At 37.9% G+C, this 17,460-nt stretch overlaps 1 protein-coding gene across 7 annotated transcripts in view; it reads left to right on the top strand.

Annotated features, from left to right (window-relative positions):
• The window catches only part of TRPS1 (transcriptional repressor GATA binding 1), a 236,814-nt gene that overhangs the window by 48,529 nt on the left and 170,825 nt on the right, over positions 1–17,460 (top strand). For all 7 annotated transcript variants that reach the window (XM_072949630.1, XM_072949628.1, XM_072949627.1 and 4 more), the window contains one exon: positions 9,188–10,302. In XM_072949630.1, the coding sequence (XP_072805731.1) occupies positions 9,188–10,302 (1,115 nt within the window). The remainder of the gene's footprint in view (positions 1–9,187; positions 10,303–17,460) is intronic.

The raw sequence follows: 17,460 nt of genomic DNA, 5'->3' as shown, positions 1-17,460 counted from the left end.
GGACTGCAAGAAGGGAGCGACAGGATGCCAGGCTATTAAATTCATGTTGGCCTTTAATGAGATTCTAAGGTTAACAGAAGACTCTCACTATTAACTTACCAGTGACTGTCTTGTGTTTGAGCTGGGAGCACTATGTTTCTGTTTTGTAAATATTTTCATCAGAGTTGCACAATATGGCATGTTAGAAGCAGGAAGAACAGATTTTCGAGCTAGGAAGTCACCCTTTGTATTTATATTTTCAACATATTTAACTCCATGAGCTTTACAGATTGTTAATCTCTGCCCGTACATTCATTTGAACAGGGGTTACAGTTTGGCCTGGCAGAAAAAAAGAAAAAAATCCAGAGAACATTTATCTTATTCTGGTCTATTTTGACTTTTCTTGAATTTTCCTTCCAAATATTTATTTTTTGCTTTGCCGTTTTCTTTGATCTGGAGCAGGAGGGAAGTTGTAGATCTTGGTAGGTTCTGTTGCTTTGTTTTTCTGAGTTGAAGACAATTGCGCTTTAGAAGAACTGGTGAATGAGGCTTTAATCACTCCGGATTCTAGAGTACAGAATGTTTGGCATATGAACCCATACTTACTTTCAGGACTGTGTCTCTTTAACAAGTAATAAAGTGTGCAAAATAAAACATATGCTCACCCTAAGGCCATAAAAGCAAAGCAAAGTTCTGGCATTTACCAGGTTATTTCCATCGTGAAGATGGCCGAGCTGGATAATAGAGCCACCCGGGTGGAATGGAGTAGTTTGGCCATCTTCACTAATCCTTTTACCTGCATGATGGTTAGATCTCCATTTGGCTTGGTTACAAGAGGGTCAGCATGATAAATGTCAGCCCCGCTTTGATTTTCAGTTTATTTGCTATTGTTTAGAGAACACGTATCACTTTCTTGGATATGCGTATTTCTCTCTAGGCAGAATGTTTAGAAGAAGGAATCATGGTTATCAGTGCATTCAATCAAATTTAGCATTATTCAACTCTTAAAAAAATTTTTATCCTTGTCTGGCATGTTCTGTTAACCATATCAAGCCAGCAGATTATTCAGTACTTTTTGTTTCTTGGGTCATTGCAATTACAGCATATGTGCAGCTGTTGGAAACACAGATACATAAGTAGTGTGCTAACCCCAGGGAAGTTTGGAGAAGGAGAGAAGTTCTCTTTCATTTTCTGATTTCCTTTATGGAGTCTGTTTCCGAGAGTCATTAGACCTTGGTCCTCTTGGATTCTTCATCATATGGTTCTAAAATTTGAAATAAATGTTATGCATGTTCAGAGTATCAGAGAAGACCTTGTTTACATTTCAATTGAAAATCAAATGTAAAATCTGTTTTTCTCTATGACTTTTAATTTGGTCTGTCTTCTTTCATTGTTTCGGTTACATAATCAAAATTGTACTTACCTCCTGTTTCTTTCCCCTCAGTTTGGGATTCACTCCTAATAACAGCTAACACTGATGAAGTTTCTTCTGTGTACGTGTAGATCTAAGCTCTTTACATGTATTACTTAACTCGTCTTCCTGAAAACCCTTGGAAGTCGATACTACCATTATATCCATTTTAAAAAATGAGGAAACAGGCATAAAAGGATGAAAGTAACCTGCCCAAGGTCACAGAGCTGCGTTAAGTAGGGTAAATGGGGTGGAAACCAGGGTAGATAGGCTACAGAAAACTTCCTTCACAACCACTATGATTTATGGCCTTCCTGATTAGAAGACTGAGTTTACTGCAACTCAGAAAGCGACAGAAGACAGGCCAACTGCATGTAAGGGAGGAGACAGAAGGCTAGTGCACCAGGGTGGTTTGATGCATACCCTGCGAATCACAGTGAGTTTGGAGACATCAGCGATTTCTTTGAGATCATCTCTTATCCAGTTCGCGTAGTGTGACGCTGCCTTATTTGAATGTACTAGCTTATAACTGACATCATTGAAAAGAAAATTAATTGTGCTGATTTGTCTTTTCTTTTTTTTTTTACTTACTATGATCCATTTCCCCTGGTACTTTGGCTACAGAAACTAGTTCTGATTGTAAGGGCCAAATTTTGATTTCATCAATTAAGGATGCGATGTTTTATCCCCACGTTAAAGGACACATCATCATGTATTTGATTTACTTCATATTCCACTCATTTGGAGGACTTTGTTTTAGGAATTTATGATCTGATAGATGGTCTGGGAGTTGTAGCCCCTCCTTCTGGTTACTAGGCACAATCTGGGTTCATTTTTCTGTAAAGATCAAATGTTAAGGAGATGTACCCAGATTCCGTGTGTGTTCCCCAAGACTGTGTAATTAAGGTTTTATTCTTTGCCTCTGAGTAAGTACAGGGATGGGTGTGGAAGCAGAGAAACTCCGAATGCCTTTAGAGTGTCTAATTTGAGCATACTCCCCACCCGCGCTCAGAGCTGAGTGAGTTCCCCAGATGCTGAAAGTGAGGAAACTGGGTGCCGTGAGGAGCCTGAGAATTCAGAAAAAGTCTACTTGTCCAGTTGTCCAGCAATTTTCTTTAATATTTAGATGATCTGTTGACAGAAGATTAAAGGCATCTGAATTCTTTCATGAGCCACGTAACATACTGGGATTCTTACCATAATCAGTGGTTTGTTCTAAGACCTGTTTTTCCAGCTGACGGGGTAGGTAGCTCCACCTTGATGTTCCAACTGGCTCCTCAAAGTCAACATGTGTACGCGTCACATTGTTAGCTCCTTCCCTAAAACAACTTTCTTTCTCTCTCCTTTTTTCTAGACTCCCATTTTTGAGTCAGTCAGGATGGAAATGTCAGTTCCTCGGGATTTCTTTCCGATATGTCTCGCTCTCCAAACAATTGAGTGATTTGTCCCAGTCTTTCTGTCTTTATTCTTTTGCGGCACCACCCTTAATGTTTACTTAGTACATTCTTAGTGGTTTCTTATTTCCTTCTCTCTCTGTCCCCTTCTGTTCTTTTTTCCCCTCCTTCCTCTTTCTCTATCCTTTCTTTCCTCTCTCCTCTTACCCTCCGTCTTTCCCTCCCTCCCTTCCTTTAATTTTTAAAAATTCTCCTTACAGATTAGTCTTCCTATGTTTTGTAGGAAGCATAGGTCTACTTTCTGTAAGAAAATAGATCATTTTCATTATTTGTATATAATTCCATATAGACTCTTAATTAAGATACCACTTTTGCAAATTCTCTCTCACCCCCAAACGTCCCCCACATTTCGCAAGAGCAGCTTCCACTGTTTCAACCTTGTTTACGCTTTGCTCATTTTGTTTCCTGCACCTGAAAAGCCTTTCCAAGATCATTGCCTTTGAGGCTCATCCCAGGTGCCAACTCATCCGTCCACAGCTCCGTTGCCACCTCCTTCTGGAAGCCTTTGTGGGCCCGCCAGTGTAGGTCAGGTGCTTTTCCTGTGTGTGGTCATGGAAGTTGGTGCATCTCTCAGCAGAAACACATACTGCATCGTTGTCATCTGTTCACGTGGGAACTTCCTGCAGTAAAACGCGGACATGTGGGAGGTTTGGCACCATGTCATCCCTTGGTGTCTCCCCAGTGCTTCACACGTAGTAGGCATGCCCCAAATCGCCTTCCTTGGAGGGAGAATGTTCCACAGTGATTTCACTCCGTTTTCCCACTAAGACACTCTTTAGAACAAACATGCAATTATTATTTATCTCCACATGGGCCAGCGGCGACAGCAGATTGGATGCAAGAGAGGAGTGCTACGCATAATGTACTCAGCCTTATCATCCACTTGCACCGCATTTTCCAGAGTCTTTTGCATGTTTCCCCCTAAAAGATTGTCTTCCAAATTATTGAGACTGACTTGAAGGTTAACTGGTTTTCAGTCAGTCCAAATGCCAAATGATCGTAGAAAATTAGATGGCTATTATGCTGAGTAAAATAAGAAAGCCAGTTTGGGATAGACTGTTTATTACTATCATCCAAAAACCTTATTATAAAAAGGTAGATAATTAAGAATGGGCAATAGTTTACCCTTAGATTTGCCCCATCTACCAATTTGTCTTGGTACCCCCCCCAAAATTAGTTAGCTCTTAAAAATCCATGTGACAAAGATGTTTATGGGATTTATTCCAGTGACACAAGGAATAGGCTATGATAGCATGAGCCTGAGCTGATTACCGTTTAATTAAATTTGTTTTTGAAATTTTGAATATTTAATTTCCATCAAAGACACATGATCGAGCACACTGTATATTCTGCAAGGTTTTTTTGGAGCTCTGTACAAAGCCCTATGTAGATTAGCACGTTGATTCTGACTATAGTTATTTTCAGCCAAGATCGGCCCTGGCAGATTTCTTCGTGTTATTTGGGACTTCAGTATTTGAACAGATACTTTTAACAACTTAGCCTTTTGTTGTTAAGGTTTTACTTTTTTGACTATCAGCCCATAACCTCAAGTCCTTTTAAATTAGTACCTTCCTAATTGTCTCTGTTGCTATCAATTACAGTACTTGAAAATGAACCACATCTGAGGAAGAGTTTGTATTTAGTTCAAACACCTCTTTTTGTTCCATTGAAAATACGTACATGTGTTAAAATGTCATTTTAAGAGTTCTGAGGCTTTAAAAAAATCTTTTCCTTTGACATATTCTTTTAGATACTATTCTTACCAGTTTTTGTTCCATATTTTTAGGAGGAAAGAGCTAAATTGAGGTTAAAGACCTTGAAAAAAGCCAACCTTTTATATTTTAAACTTCCATAGTGAAAGATTTTTGTGAAAAGCCATAAGTAGATAAATTTATAAATGAAAGTCATGAAACATACGATATGGAAAAAATAGTTTTTAAAACTGAAGTTAAAATAGAATAAAAAGACACCGTAGTCCTCAATCAGTAGAAAACAACTTAAAATGTGTTTTTTTCACGTCTAACAAGTATCGTGGGTGTTTCCATGTAACTGGAATTCACAAGTGAATGACTCCATAGTCATTTGTTTTTGGATGAAAGATGCAATTTCTCCTGGGTTTTTTGAAGGAAACTCTTATTCATCAGGTTGAATCAATGATAATGGGGCCATGAGTTAGTATAACTTCTGTATCCCAAGTAAGTGAGAGATTCACATGTTCAATAACTAGTTCATTCATTCAACCAAAATGTATCAAGCCCCCGCTTACTTCCAAAGATGAATGAAACACCATTTCTCAGTCCGCAAGGGAATGTAAATGGAAGTGTTAGCTTAGTAAAAGCAGAACTGAAGTTTTTCATTTTCAGCTAAGAATACTAGGAGTAACAAGTCCTTGAGTTTGACTTGACCACGTCCCCTTCTATTTCGTCTTTTCCTCTCACTGGCAGGGGAAATTCGATTAGGTAGTTCATTTTATTAGACAATAGTCTCATTCATGTGACTAGTACTGTAGAAGGTTCTGTCTGATGTAGTATTCAGTCGCTACACGTGGCTATTTAAATTTCAGTTAATTAACACTAAATTGATGAAAAATTCATAGAAAAATGTACATTAAATTAAAAAATCAGTCCGTCGGTTGCACTAGCTCTATTTCAAGTGCTCAGTAGCCACGCTCGTGGCTGCCATGTTGGGCAGGGGAGACTAGGGACCATCCCCTTCATCTGAGAGAGTTCTGCTGGTCGGCACTGATCGACAGTTTGCGAATCACTTTCAGATACGTTCTCTCACTTGATCCTGAGAATAATCCTATATAATGGCAAGGTGTACAGTATTATTTTTATCCATAAAAATGAGGGAACTGAGGTTCTAGGAGGTTAAATAATGTGTCTTTCCACAGGACTGAACCTGGAAACTTCCTTTGGGAGCAAACAAATGCAAATGAACATAAGTACAAATGAATAAAAGTTTTTATCTACAAATTTTGATCTTAAAATATAAGTAATTTAAAGGCAGAACTGTGGTCTGGCTTTTTCAGTATTGTATCTTGATATTGATCACAGAAATTGTCACAAGCTACATACTGAGTTGCTACTAACTGAATGAATGAATAGGTGTAATTTTTGGTCCAAATAGAATTTGCAGTTTAATAGGAATTTTAAAATGTGGCTATCTGTATCAAAGGCACTGCTTGGATTAATGGGTTATCGTTAAAGTTCTGGTTAGCCAAAGAAGAAAGATTGAAGTTTATACTCTTTGTTCTGCTTGTGATCTCTTTCTAGTATAGTCATCTGAAGGGAATAAGTTTTTTTCTGTTTCTTGCTGGGTTCAATCATTCGCAAAGTTTGAAATAATTCTCTGAAATAAGATTAAATAAACTGTTGCTGCAAAACACTTATTTTGCATGAACTGTTCGTGCTTTGTATTAGTGTTTGACCTAGAAAAGGATTGCTTTAAATCAACATTTGGGGGGTCATGAAAATAAAATGAATGTGGTCAATAGTCTTAGGTATGGTATCCTAAAATAATAATGCTCTTTATTTTATTTTAGTGGTAGTTAAGTGGTAGACATCAGTCATATTTCACCACGACTTAGGTATACATCTCTTAACAGAGAAAGTATAAAAATGGTCGCAAATGTAACCTTAAGAGCTTCTTTTGGGAAGAAAAGGAATAGAACACTAAGTAATAATGTTTTCTAAAGTTGGCTTTTATAATATGTAAGATATGTAATTCTAATATTACATTAGCTTTTAATGGTATATAATACTAATATGATTAACTGCTTTTTACCAAGAAGACAAGTGGATAATCTGTACAAGTGTCAGTATTGTTGTTCTTGCCATTAAATGAGATCCTTGTGTTGTTCGGTTGCCTGGGTGGTTTTTGAAAGGGCAGCGGGTAGTATGAAGGCGCTTTTCAGCGTAAAGTGCATAACCATTAAAAGCATCCTGAATAATGGAGTTGGCTGAAAACACACAGACACTACCAACTAAAAAGATTTAGTGCAGTTTTCGTCATAGCTCAGTTAATCCTAGACCGAAATGCTTTACTGGCAGTTTGTTGTATGAAATGTTCTCTTCACCTGATAGGAGTCTCTCTTAGCTTGGATGTTCTGACTCTCACAGTTTATGTCAAATACAGGAAAGGATGCCATGTTGCTTAGTAATAATTTAAATTCACTTCAGAATCGTAAGTTGAGAGATTTGTTGAGACTGTGTGTTCAGCCCTTGCAGTGTGGACATGGAACATGAGGCTCGGAGACTGCAGGCAAAGAAATGGGGATAATGTGTCCTGGTTTCTAAGGAATCCCTGTTCTATAAGTAAAAGTTCAAAACATTCCTGTTGGGGAAACTCGGAAACTCTGAAGCCATGTGGTAGCTAAAGTAAGCGAATTTCCATCTCTAGATTTTGTATACTGGCCTTCTTTGCTTACATTAGAGAAGATTTTGATACTTCTGAATTTGCCCCTTTTGGTTCAAAATTGAAGTTCCTGAACAAAGTACCCAAGTACGTGACATCCTATTGAAAGTTGTTGTTGGTTTTTATTTTTGTGTTTTTTTTTAAAAAACAAACAAACAGGGTTTCTTCTCTCCTTTAGTGAATTGGGACACAGATGGAGGGATTTTGCAATATTACACATTACATTTTGCTGCAGATTTTAGTTGCTTTGGTCACTGCAGTGCTAAGTTAGAATGGTGAATAGAATGATCTTGTGTGACCTGGCTTGGGCATCCTGCACACCAGTGATTAACTGTCAGGTTGCTGCCTGGGAGGGTGCCCACATTCTCACCCTTCTGGTTAGATGGTGCTCTGCTCTTGACAGACTGAAATGTGAGTGTTTGCCGTGGTGAATATAGACGTTGCCTGCAGTGAAACATTGTCATCCTTCGATTAAGGGCTGTGGGAGACCTTCATCAATTATTATCTTAATGAACAGTAAATGTTGAACTGTTGATGTGTTTTTGCACATTTCCTAGATTGTAATTTTGGAAATAAGTTTAAAGATTGCCTCCATTGAGGAAGCCGTCGGCTAGGGAGGTTAAGTAATTTGATCCAGGTCACACCTCCCTTTAAAGTGGCGGGACAGGCTTCAGTCTTCGCCCCGTGCAGGACAGTACAAGCATGTCTCTCAGCACGCTAAAGGAATATTCTTTGCTTCTTAAGTAGCATCTTGTAAATGACTTTGAGATGCTTGAGACTTTTCTCACGAAGTGATTTGGATATGAGCAGTGATCACACATGTCATTTCTGAGCAGCTGTTGAAGAAGGCAGAGCACGATTATGCCACGTGCTTAATCTGTTGCATCTGGTTGCTGGAAAAAGTCAAAAATTCCCTGATTGTTGAAAGAGGAAATCTCTCCCCCGCTTTGGAGCCTTTCTGTCAAAAATTCTGTTTTAAACCAGGAATGTTGGCTGCTGGGTGGTGACAGTTAAGCTGCCTGGTGCAGTGCACCCCGACAAGGGTTTATATGAGATGCTCTTTGAAGGCCTTCATTACGTAGTACTGTAATTTTGGATAGAAAGAGCTGTGGTGATTTTTATGGCGGAATTACTTGATTTTGGATATCCCTTGACTATCACAGGAGGGGCTGAGTCTTTGCTGTGAGGAGGGGCTGAGTCTTTGCTGTGAGACAGAGCCTTCATCACATGATGAAGGCTTCTTTCTTTTCATTTGCCGTGGATTGGGAAACATTGTAAATTCCTTATGCTGGTCCTCCTTCATCAAGATTTCAAGGTCACTGCATTCATTTTACTTTCAGACCAATTGTGCATGCTCAGGATTTACTTGTAAGCCATTTTGTGTGGTCATTTAGCACCTTTATTTTACCCCAAAGAGAGACCTCATCTTTGCCTTAAGCCTCATTGCTGTAAACGGTGGACATAGGATTTCCTTGGAGAATGTCCGCATTGAGCAATCTCTGAGCAACTGCCTCTGGTTTTGACAGCAAACTTTAGCTTTGTGAGAAGAAACCCCTGTGTGATTTGGATGCTTCTGCGGGCGTATGATTTGAAGGAAGCAGTAGTAAAACCTCCTTAACTGACAGCTGTCATCTAAATTTTTTTGAAGTATGTATTATTAAATCCTTTGAATTATAGTACTCTTATTACTTACCTTCATCTGATACTTTGGCCAAAAAGGTTTAGCATAATGAGCCTCTCATAGAGTAGCTATTGAGTAATGAAGAGTGGATTTCTTTAACTCTGATTATTCAAGTGATTTCACAATAAGCAGAAGTATTGTTGTATTTTTTGCTGTGGAACATTTTGGCAGCGTTGCCTCCTCCCTCCTACAAAAAGCACTGAATTAAAGATACTTTTAAAGTAACATCCATTTCTTCTATTCCAGGTCACTTCGGGTGGAACATTCATTGGCATTGGACGGAAAACACCAGATTGCCAAGGAAACACCAAGTACTTCCGCTGTAAATTCTGCAATTTCACGTATATGGGCAACTCATCGACTGAACTAGAACAACATTTCCTTCAGACGCACCCGAACAAAATAAAAGCTTCTCTCCCCTCCTCTGAGGGTGCAAAACCTGCGGAGAAAAACTCTAACAAATCCATCCCTGCCCTCCGGTCCAGTGATTCTGGAGACTTGGGAAAGTGGCAGGACAAGATCACAGTCAAGGCGGGAGATGACACGCCTGTTGGCTACTCAGTGCCCATCAAGCCCCTCGATTCCTCGAGACAGAATGGTACAGAGGCCACCAGTTACTACTGGTGTAAATTTTGTAGTTTCAGCTGTGAGTCAGCTAGCTCGCTTAAGCTTCTCGAACATTATGGCAAGCAGCACGGTGGCCTTAATCCAGAGCTGAATGATAAGCTTTGCAGGGGCTCTGTCATCAATCAGAATGATATGGCCAAAAGTGCAGAAGGCGAGCCAATGACCAAGGCAGACAAGGGCTCCAGTGGGGCGAAGAAGAAGGACTTCTCCAGCAAGGGAGCAGAGGATAACATGGTCACCAGCTACAACTGTCAGTTCTGTGACTTTAGATATTCCAAAAGCCATGGCCCCGATGTCATTGTAGTGGGGCCACTCCTCCGCCATTATCAGCAGCTCCACAACATTCATAAGTGTACCATCAAACACTGTCCATTCTGTCCCCGAGGCCTTTGCAGCCCAGAAAAGCACCTTGGAGAAATTACTTATCCGTTTGCTTGTAGAAAAAGTAATTGTTCGCACTGCGCGCTCTTGCTTTTGCACTTGTCTCCCGGGGCGACTGGAAGCTCGAGGGTCAAACACCAGTGCCACCAGTGCTCGTTCTCCACCCCCGACGTGGACGTGCTCCTCTTTCATTATGAGAGCGTGCATGAGTCCCAAGCATCAGATGTCAAACAAGAAGGCAATCACCCGCCAGGATCGGATGGGCAGCAGGCTGTCAAGGAGAGCAAAGAACACTCATGTACCAAATGTGATTTCATTACCCAGGTGGAAGAGGAGATTTCCCGACACTACAGGTAAGCCCTGTTGGGGCTGGGAGGTAGCGAGGAAACGATAGGAAGTCCTCAGAGGGCTGACCTAAGAATTGTTGGGCATGGTTGTGGTGACCTGGGGGAGCTATAGGACACGATCATATAGAATATGATACTTGTAGAGGTGATAATCACAGAGTTTAATTTGATCACTTGTTTCAGACCGTTTACTCTTATGTTTCATACCTGTTTTATACCATCTACTGAGTGTATTTTCAAATTTGTAATGATGCTGATAATGCTGATGGTTTAACCACAGTTTGCTTCCTTGTCCTTGCTAAGTACGACTCTGGGTCTCATGATTTTGGATGGGGCAGCCTCCAAATGAAAGATGCCACTATGATGTGTTCTAGTCTCTCTTCCAACTGGGAAACGAGCAGCTCAAGAACATGTTGCTTGTTTTTTTTTTAAAAATGAAATCGGGCGTTCCCCTAGCTTTAAAAAATTAAGCAACATTCTTATTTTGCATACAGACGGTAGTCTGAGGGCGAGGATTCTGTAATGTGTGTGACTTTGGATTTCTGTACACTGTGAGCGGGGAAAGTTGCTTAACATGTTTGGATTCATAAATATACATAGGATGTGGTAGTGTTTTCTTACTACTTTCATCCTATTCTCTTTATAGACGCTAATTGTCACAGTTAATCTTTCATACTTTCTAGAGATGAGATTAGAATATGTATCTTTAATTCATGGATGTATTCGTTCCTTAACTCATTAACTTCAAAAATACGCGTTGTGCCAGGCATTGATCGTGTAGGAGAAAAGAAAATAAACACAGCCTGTGCCCTCATGGAACTCACTCTTTGGTGTAGGGAAGGTCTTAACAGATCATTACAGGAGCGATGAGTGTTATGAAGGATGAAGAAGAGGTCACTGCATTTGGATCTAATGATGACACAACCCAATATGGTAAATGAGGAAAGGTCTCCTTCAGGAACGAGCACTTAAAGGAGCGTTTAAACTGATTTTTGGTTATAAGTAGGAATTAGTTCTGCAAAATCCTGGTAGCATTGCGCATTCTGCTATGCTTAGGGCATATTGGGTACCATCTTGTTATTGTGCTCTGAAGCACTGAAGTAAAGAGCTTTACTGACTATTTTTAAGTGATCTTTCATATGAAAACTCAGCATCTTCCTTTAAAAATCTAGTGACTTTAATTTTCACATCCCAAGATTTTAAATAGTTTCTCTTGTTCTTTTAAAGAGTTGTGTGTTAGTACAAGTGTGTGTGTGTTTTCTCAGTCACCAGTAATGAAGCACTTTATGTCCAACAATAGGCTAATAATGTTAGATGTTAATTTGAAGGGCATCCTAAAGTTCACAGTGCATCTAAATGTTCAGAAAACACTTTCCTGAGATTTACACTGTTTAATTTATAAGGTCAGCCCTGGGAAAGACAGTCCTGCAGTCAAATATGTGTTCACACTTGCAGTGAGTGTTTCTGGCTCTCTTGATGTTAGCTGCGTGTTAATTTATTTTTGGGACAAGCAGACATTAGCTTTCTTCTAAACCTTGCACTCTCTCACACACACACACACACACACAGATACAATTAGATACCAGATCACTTGGATGAGTGGCTTTTTTGGAAGAGGCTGAGGCCATTGCTTGAAAACCTGGCTGAAAAAAATAGAGATTACATATGCTTTGGGTAAACCAAAAAATCTCCCAAGAAATAAAACTGAATGAAAATATTAGTGAATAATCTCAATTTAGTTAATATTCGGTAATGAAAGTAAGCTCCAGAGGAAAGAGACTAGTCTTGTTTTGTTCACTGCTGTATCTGCACAAGTTAACATAATGCCAGGATGGCTGATAGGTGCTCAGTGAGTACATTTAAGTAAGTGAAATCCTTGTGAGATTTTGACTTCACGGTAGTTATGAATAAGTCAAAATCTCCACAGTGAATTTTAGTTTAACTTTTGACTATTGTATGATCTTGGAACCCTTCTGAGGACACGCAAAATGTCAGTTGTCTGTGCATTTTGAATTTAAGTCAACCTCTCAGTATTTTATTAGATTAAAAAAACTGAGAAGCACTCCTCTCTAGGCATTACAATAATACTCTTGCACTTATTTGTAAACCTAATGTAGTTTGTGTGATCTTAGATCCTTCAGGGTGCTGAGTAGTTTATCTCTGATCTCTTTGAGTTCTTGTAGAAATAGTTGAAATTTGGAGATTTACAGTTTCAGGAGTCACAGCTTGGTGGGAAGTATGAAGAAACTGTCAAAAGTTGAACAGTGGAGGATCCAGGGATGGGAAAGGAAATAGTCACCTGGATGTTGATAACTTGACCTGCCATCAGAACCTTTCCCCACAGTGCCACATTTTGAAGAGCACAAGAGGACACATTTACCACATCACAATACCATCTTCCTAGTTAAATTTATGTTTTTTTATATTATTCATGTTGGGAAACTTTTACCATAATCCTATTATCACTGTGGAATATTCTAACTTTTGAGTGCTTTGTATACAAGACTTATAGTGTAGTAAAAAGATAGCATAAAGGAAGAGCTGTACAATGTGTGAAATCGTGTAGCTATAACATAACTACAGCTGAGAAGCAGGAGAGTCGATTTAAACCTATCAGAGAGAAACCTCAGTGTGGATTTCATTCCATGGACATTTTCCCAGAGACCCAGATTTAACCTGAGTTAAACTACCAACATTATCCAGTTAGCAAGTGAAACTTGACCAGTTCTCCTTTCTTTATGTCTCGTATTTACTTATGATGCCCCATAGTTCGCATCATGACAGAAATGTTATATTCCACTCATGAATCTGTTTATCACACTCCATTTCTTTTATCATACACGATTTAACTGAACACTGTACCCATTCTCTAATTGACTACCATTCTCCTTGTCAACATTTTCAGTCTTATAACTTAATGTTTCTGGAGTATGCAGTAGGACTGTCCCCTTAAAAACAACTATCCTTGATAAAGGATACACACTTCTTAATGCTTTGTTAGACTTCCATGAATCCTTCTGAAGCTTTCTCTTCACCTCCTTCACCAAAAGTGTGCTAAACCGAAACTGGGAGACATGAAGAGCAAGCATGCAATGTGAGGCTGTGTTGAGGACAAATGCTAACATTGATGCGGCCGTTGATCAGGAGACTAAGACTAAGACTGGAGTCACTGGCAGAGACAGAGTATTGAGTCTGTGGTTTTCACTCTCAGCTGACACCTTGAAGGTCGCTAACGTGATTCTCCATCACTGCTTTCCTCTGGCTCCTGTCAAAAGTAAACACACATGAAAACAAATATATGTATATTCATTTATGACCGAAACATTGTGCTGTACACCAGAAATTGACACAACATTATAAACTGACTATACTTCACTAATACACACACACACATACACACACACCACACACAAATTTATCTCTAGGACGTTACTTCAGTTTTCACCCACATGTTACTCTATGAGCTCATCTTACAACAAGTCACCATATGGGCAGGGATAGAAATTGCTGTAGGTGAAATCTGTAAAAAATGTAAATAATAGCTTTTGAACATCAGATGCAGTATTTTTCATTTACAAAATAATAATAAATATTTAAAGAGAAGAAAATTAGACTTACAAATTGATCAAGCTACATGAGACTGAATGACTAGAAATAATTCAAAAAAGAAACAAATAGCATTTTCTGAATGGACAATATAATTATTGAAATTTAAAACATATGGGTAGGTTAAATTACAGATTAGCAGATGATTGAGAGCAAATGAGCTAGTCAGAAGTTAAATCTGAAGATATTAGCCAGAATACCTAAGAGAGGGGAAGGGGATAGAAAATACCAAAAGTGGATATTAAGGTATGAAAATACAGTAAGCTGTTCTGAAATGCATCTAATCAGAGTCCCAGAAGAAAATAATGTTGACTGGAAAACAGGCAATCAGTATTTGACGAGGTAGTGGCAGAAGAGTTTTTAGAGCTGATGAAAGACATAAATGCACAGATACAAAAAGGGACAGTTTATACTAAGTAGGGTATGTAGATCTTCCTCACTTATGATGGGTTTATGTCCTGATAAACCCATTGCAAATTGAAAGCAACCTAAATTTAAAAAATGCACTTAAAAGATCTAACCTACTGAACAGTATAGCTGCCATAGCCTAACTTAAATGCGCTCAGAACACATAGCCTACAGTTGGACAAAATCATCTAACACAAAGTCTGTTTTATAATAAAGTATCAAATATAAGATGTAATCTGTTGAATACTGTACTGAAGTGAAAAATAGGATGGTTGCCTGGGTACAGACTGGTTGGAAATGTGTTGGTTATTTCCACTGACCAGGAGCTGGAGCTATGTGCTTCAGCCCAGCATCATGAGAGAGTGTCATACTCTATATCCTGCATATTATTGGCCCAGGCAGAGATCCAAATTCCAACTTCAAAGTACAGTTTCTGCTAAATGCATATGGCTTTTGCATCATCCTGAAGTTGAAAAATTGTAAGCTGAACAATGGTAAGTTGAGGACCATCTTGATACAAATAAATTCAGTCATAGACACCTTGCAGTGAAGATTAAAATGCCAAGGCAGAGAGGTTCCTTAGAGCAGCTGGAGAGAAACAGCACAACTACTCAGAAAAGACAAATTGGGTTAACAACAGATCTTTTTATCAGCAACAATGAATTAGCCATATTTTATGATTCCATGATCATGCTCCAGTTTTTATTTTTTGATAAACTTAGACATGAGTTTGTAAAAATGTGTATAATACACATAACTGATAAATATTTGAATAAATGCTCAATCTTCCTTATAATTAAAGAACTACTTGAAATCAATAATATAATCATCCACTTGTCCAGAAAGTGGAAAAATGTATGTATTTTTTGGTAATATGTGATGATAAGAATCTGTTCAGAGATTTATGAATGCATTAAATTTTCTTAAACATTGTTTGAATATTTTAGACAAAAACTGTGTAACTCAGGCTGAAGGAAATAACATCAGATGCAGTAGTTAATCAAATTAATGTAGCTGCTGTTCAATTTCTATCTTGAAAGAGCTCAGTAAAGGAGCATGAACTGTGTGCTCTATAATTCTGAAGAACAGATTTAATAATAAGCACTTAGTTATCAACACATCTGAAAAAGCTAATTACACACTGCGTTAGTACACACTGCGTTAGTACAGAGTTTCTAAAAGGGTGAGTACTGTGATGGTTACATCTAGATTTGTATATTTTATGTGTCAAGTTCTTTTAAACAATACCTAATACATCAGTTTCCTGTGAAACCGTGAAATGGACATCATAGTTCAGGTTGAAAATTCCTATTGTGAGACAAAAAGTTACCCTGGCGTTAACAGTCCACCAAGAAAATAACCCACAATTGTACTACCTTTAGAAAATTTCAGATTTAATAGTCCTACAGACTTTATACAAGAACAGTTATCAAGTCGTGGAATAAAATAAATCTTAGCCATGATTTCCATTTCATATTTGTTTATATAAGTAGTTTCCCATTTGTTGTATTTCATGGAAAAACGTTTCTTTCTGTTTTGAACATTTGGTAGGGATATCTTTCTTTTGAAAGTGAATCCGAAGTCAAGATTTTTTCAGACATTAGTTTTGTTTTATCCTGACACTTGAAGGTGAAATCATCCCACACCCTTCTAAAAAATACCCAGTAACGCCAAATGTGTAAATGCTAATCAGATTATTTCAATTTGAAAATACAGGACCAGTGGATTGAATGTAATCTTATTCAGAATTCCAATTTTCCTTAGATTGTATTTTGTAGGCTGTTCCTGTGCACTTGACTAAGGCTGAAAATTTAATTTTCAACTTTTAAAAGGTGATTGATCTGGTTATCCATTTATACATCTATAATTCCTTTTTTGTCTTTGTCTCTCAAATATTCTCCTCACCTGCTTTTCATTCCAACACTCGACAGTGTCACCAATCTCAGGTGCTGAACATGTCGACCTTTATGATAACAAAATATATATTACAAAAATGACTGACTTTATTACTTGTCACATCTGCGGACCGAATGTAAATTAAATCATTTCATTTGCTTCTCTTCTGTGACAGTTCATCTGTAGGTGTTTGATTCCATAATTACCAAAAAAATACCTTTCAGGTCTTAATTGACTAGGATTTATGATTTATTCATTTACTTTTATTAATATGTTTTTTAAATTGAAATATAGTTGGTTACAATGTGTCAATTTCTGGTGCACAGAAGGAGAAAAACAAAGCATTGCTTACAGCTGACTCCACTGAGCTGTTATGAAAATAAAAATATAGAAATATTATCAGAGTAGAACAAAAGAGTAGCATCTTTTAGCTGATTTTTTTCTAGAATTTAGAAAAATTCAGTTCTTTCTGAATTAGGAAAATAGTTTTTAATCTCTGCTAATAAATGAAATGCGACTGCTAGGGTAAAAGACCCCTGGGCATTGAAATATGGATGGATTTGAAATAAATGCATTTTTATAGCACATGAAAATTCTGTTGAGTAAGATAAGATATAAAATGTCTTTTCTCAGAGGAATTTTAAGTCACTTGAATTAAGTATAATTTGATTTTTTTTTTTAGGCAGCTTGATTTAGCTTCCTCTGGAAGCAAAAAATGATTCTCTCTTTTATCAAAATTGATTTTGTTCATTGTCTGAAGTATTGCATGGGACAAACTGAAATTTTATATAAGTATATCCCAAACATTGCATGGGACATACTTACACTAAAATATTATTTGTTCATTATTTCTGAAAGACAGATTGAACTGGACGTCCTGTGTTTTATTTGACAACTATGCTAGGGAGATCTACAAAATGACATCTTTTTTTCCTCAGGTAGCATGAGGAAAATGTTTGCTCGAAGTTGGCAGCAGAGTATAGAATTTAAGTTAATGCAAATATATTTGCAGTGTCTTTCAAATTGCTTTGGCTTAATGTAGCTAGAAGTTCTAGGATTTTTTAAATAATGAAGAGTTTATTCAGAGGACCACTCAAAATATACCATCTGCAAAAGATCTATGTGCTTCTTAATATTTCTCTGCTGCTTTATGACTCTGCATATTAAGTCTAGCATCCCCAGAGCTGGGGTGGTTCATTCCTTTAGTTATTTAGCAGATATTTACTGTCTGAATGTTCTGGATGGCAGTGGAAG

This window comes from Vicugna pacos, chromosome 25 (assembly GCF_048564905.1).
Source record: "Vicugna pacos chromosome 25, VicPac4, whole genome shotgun sequence".
Taxonomy (NCBI): Eukaryota; Metazoa; Chordata; class Mammalia; order Artiodactyla; family Camelidae; genus Vicugna; species Vicugna pacos.
The sequence above is the reverse complement of the archived record's forward strand: the minus strand, read 5'-3'. Positions and strand labels throughout refer to the sequence as shown.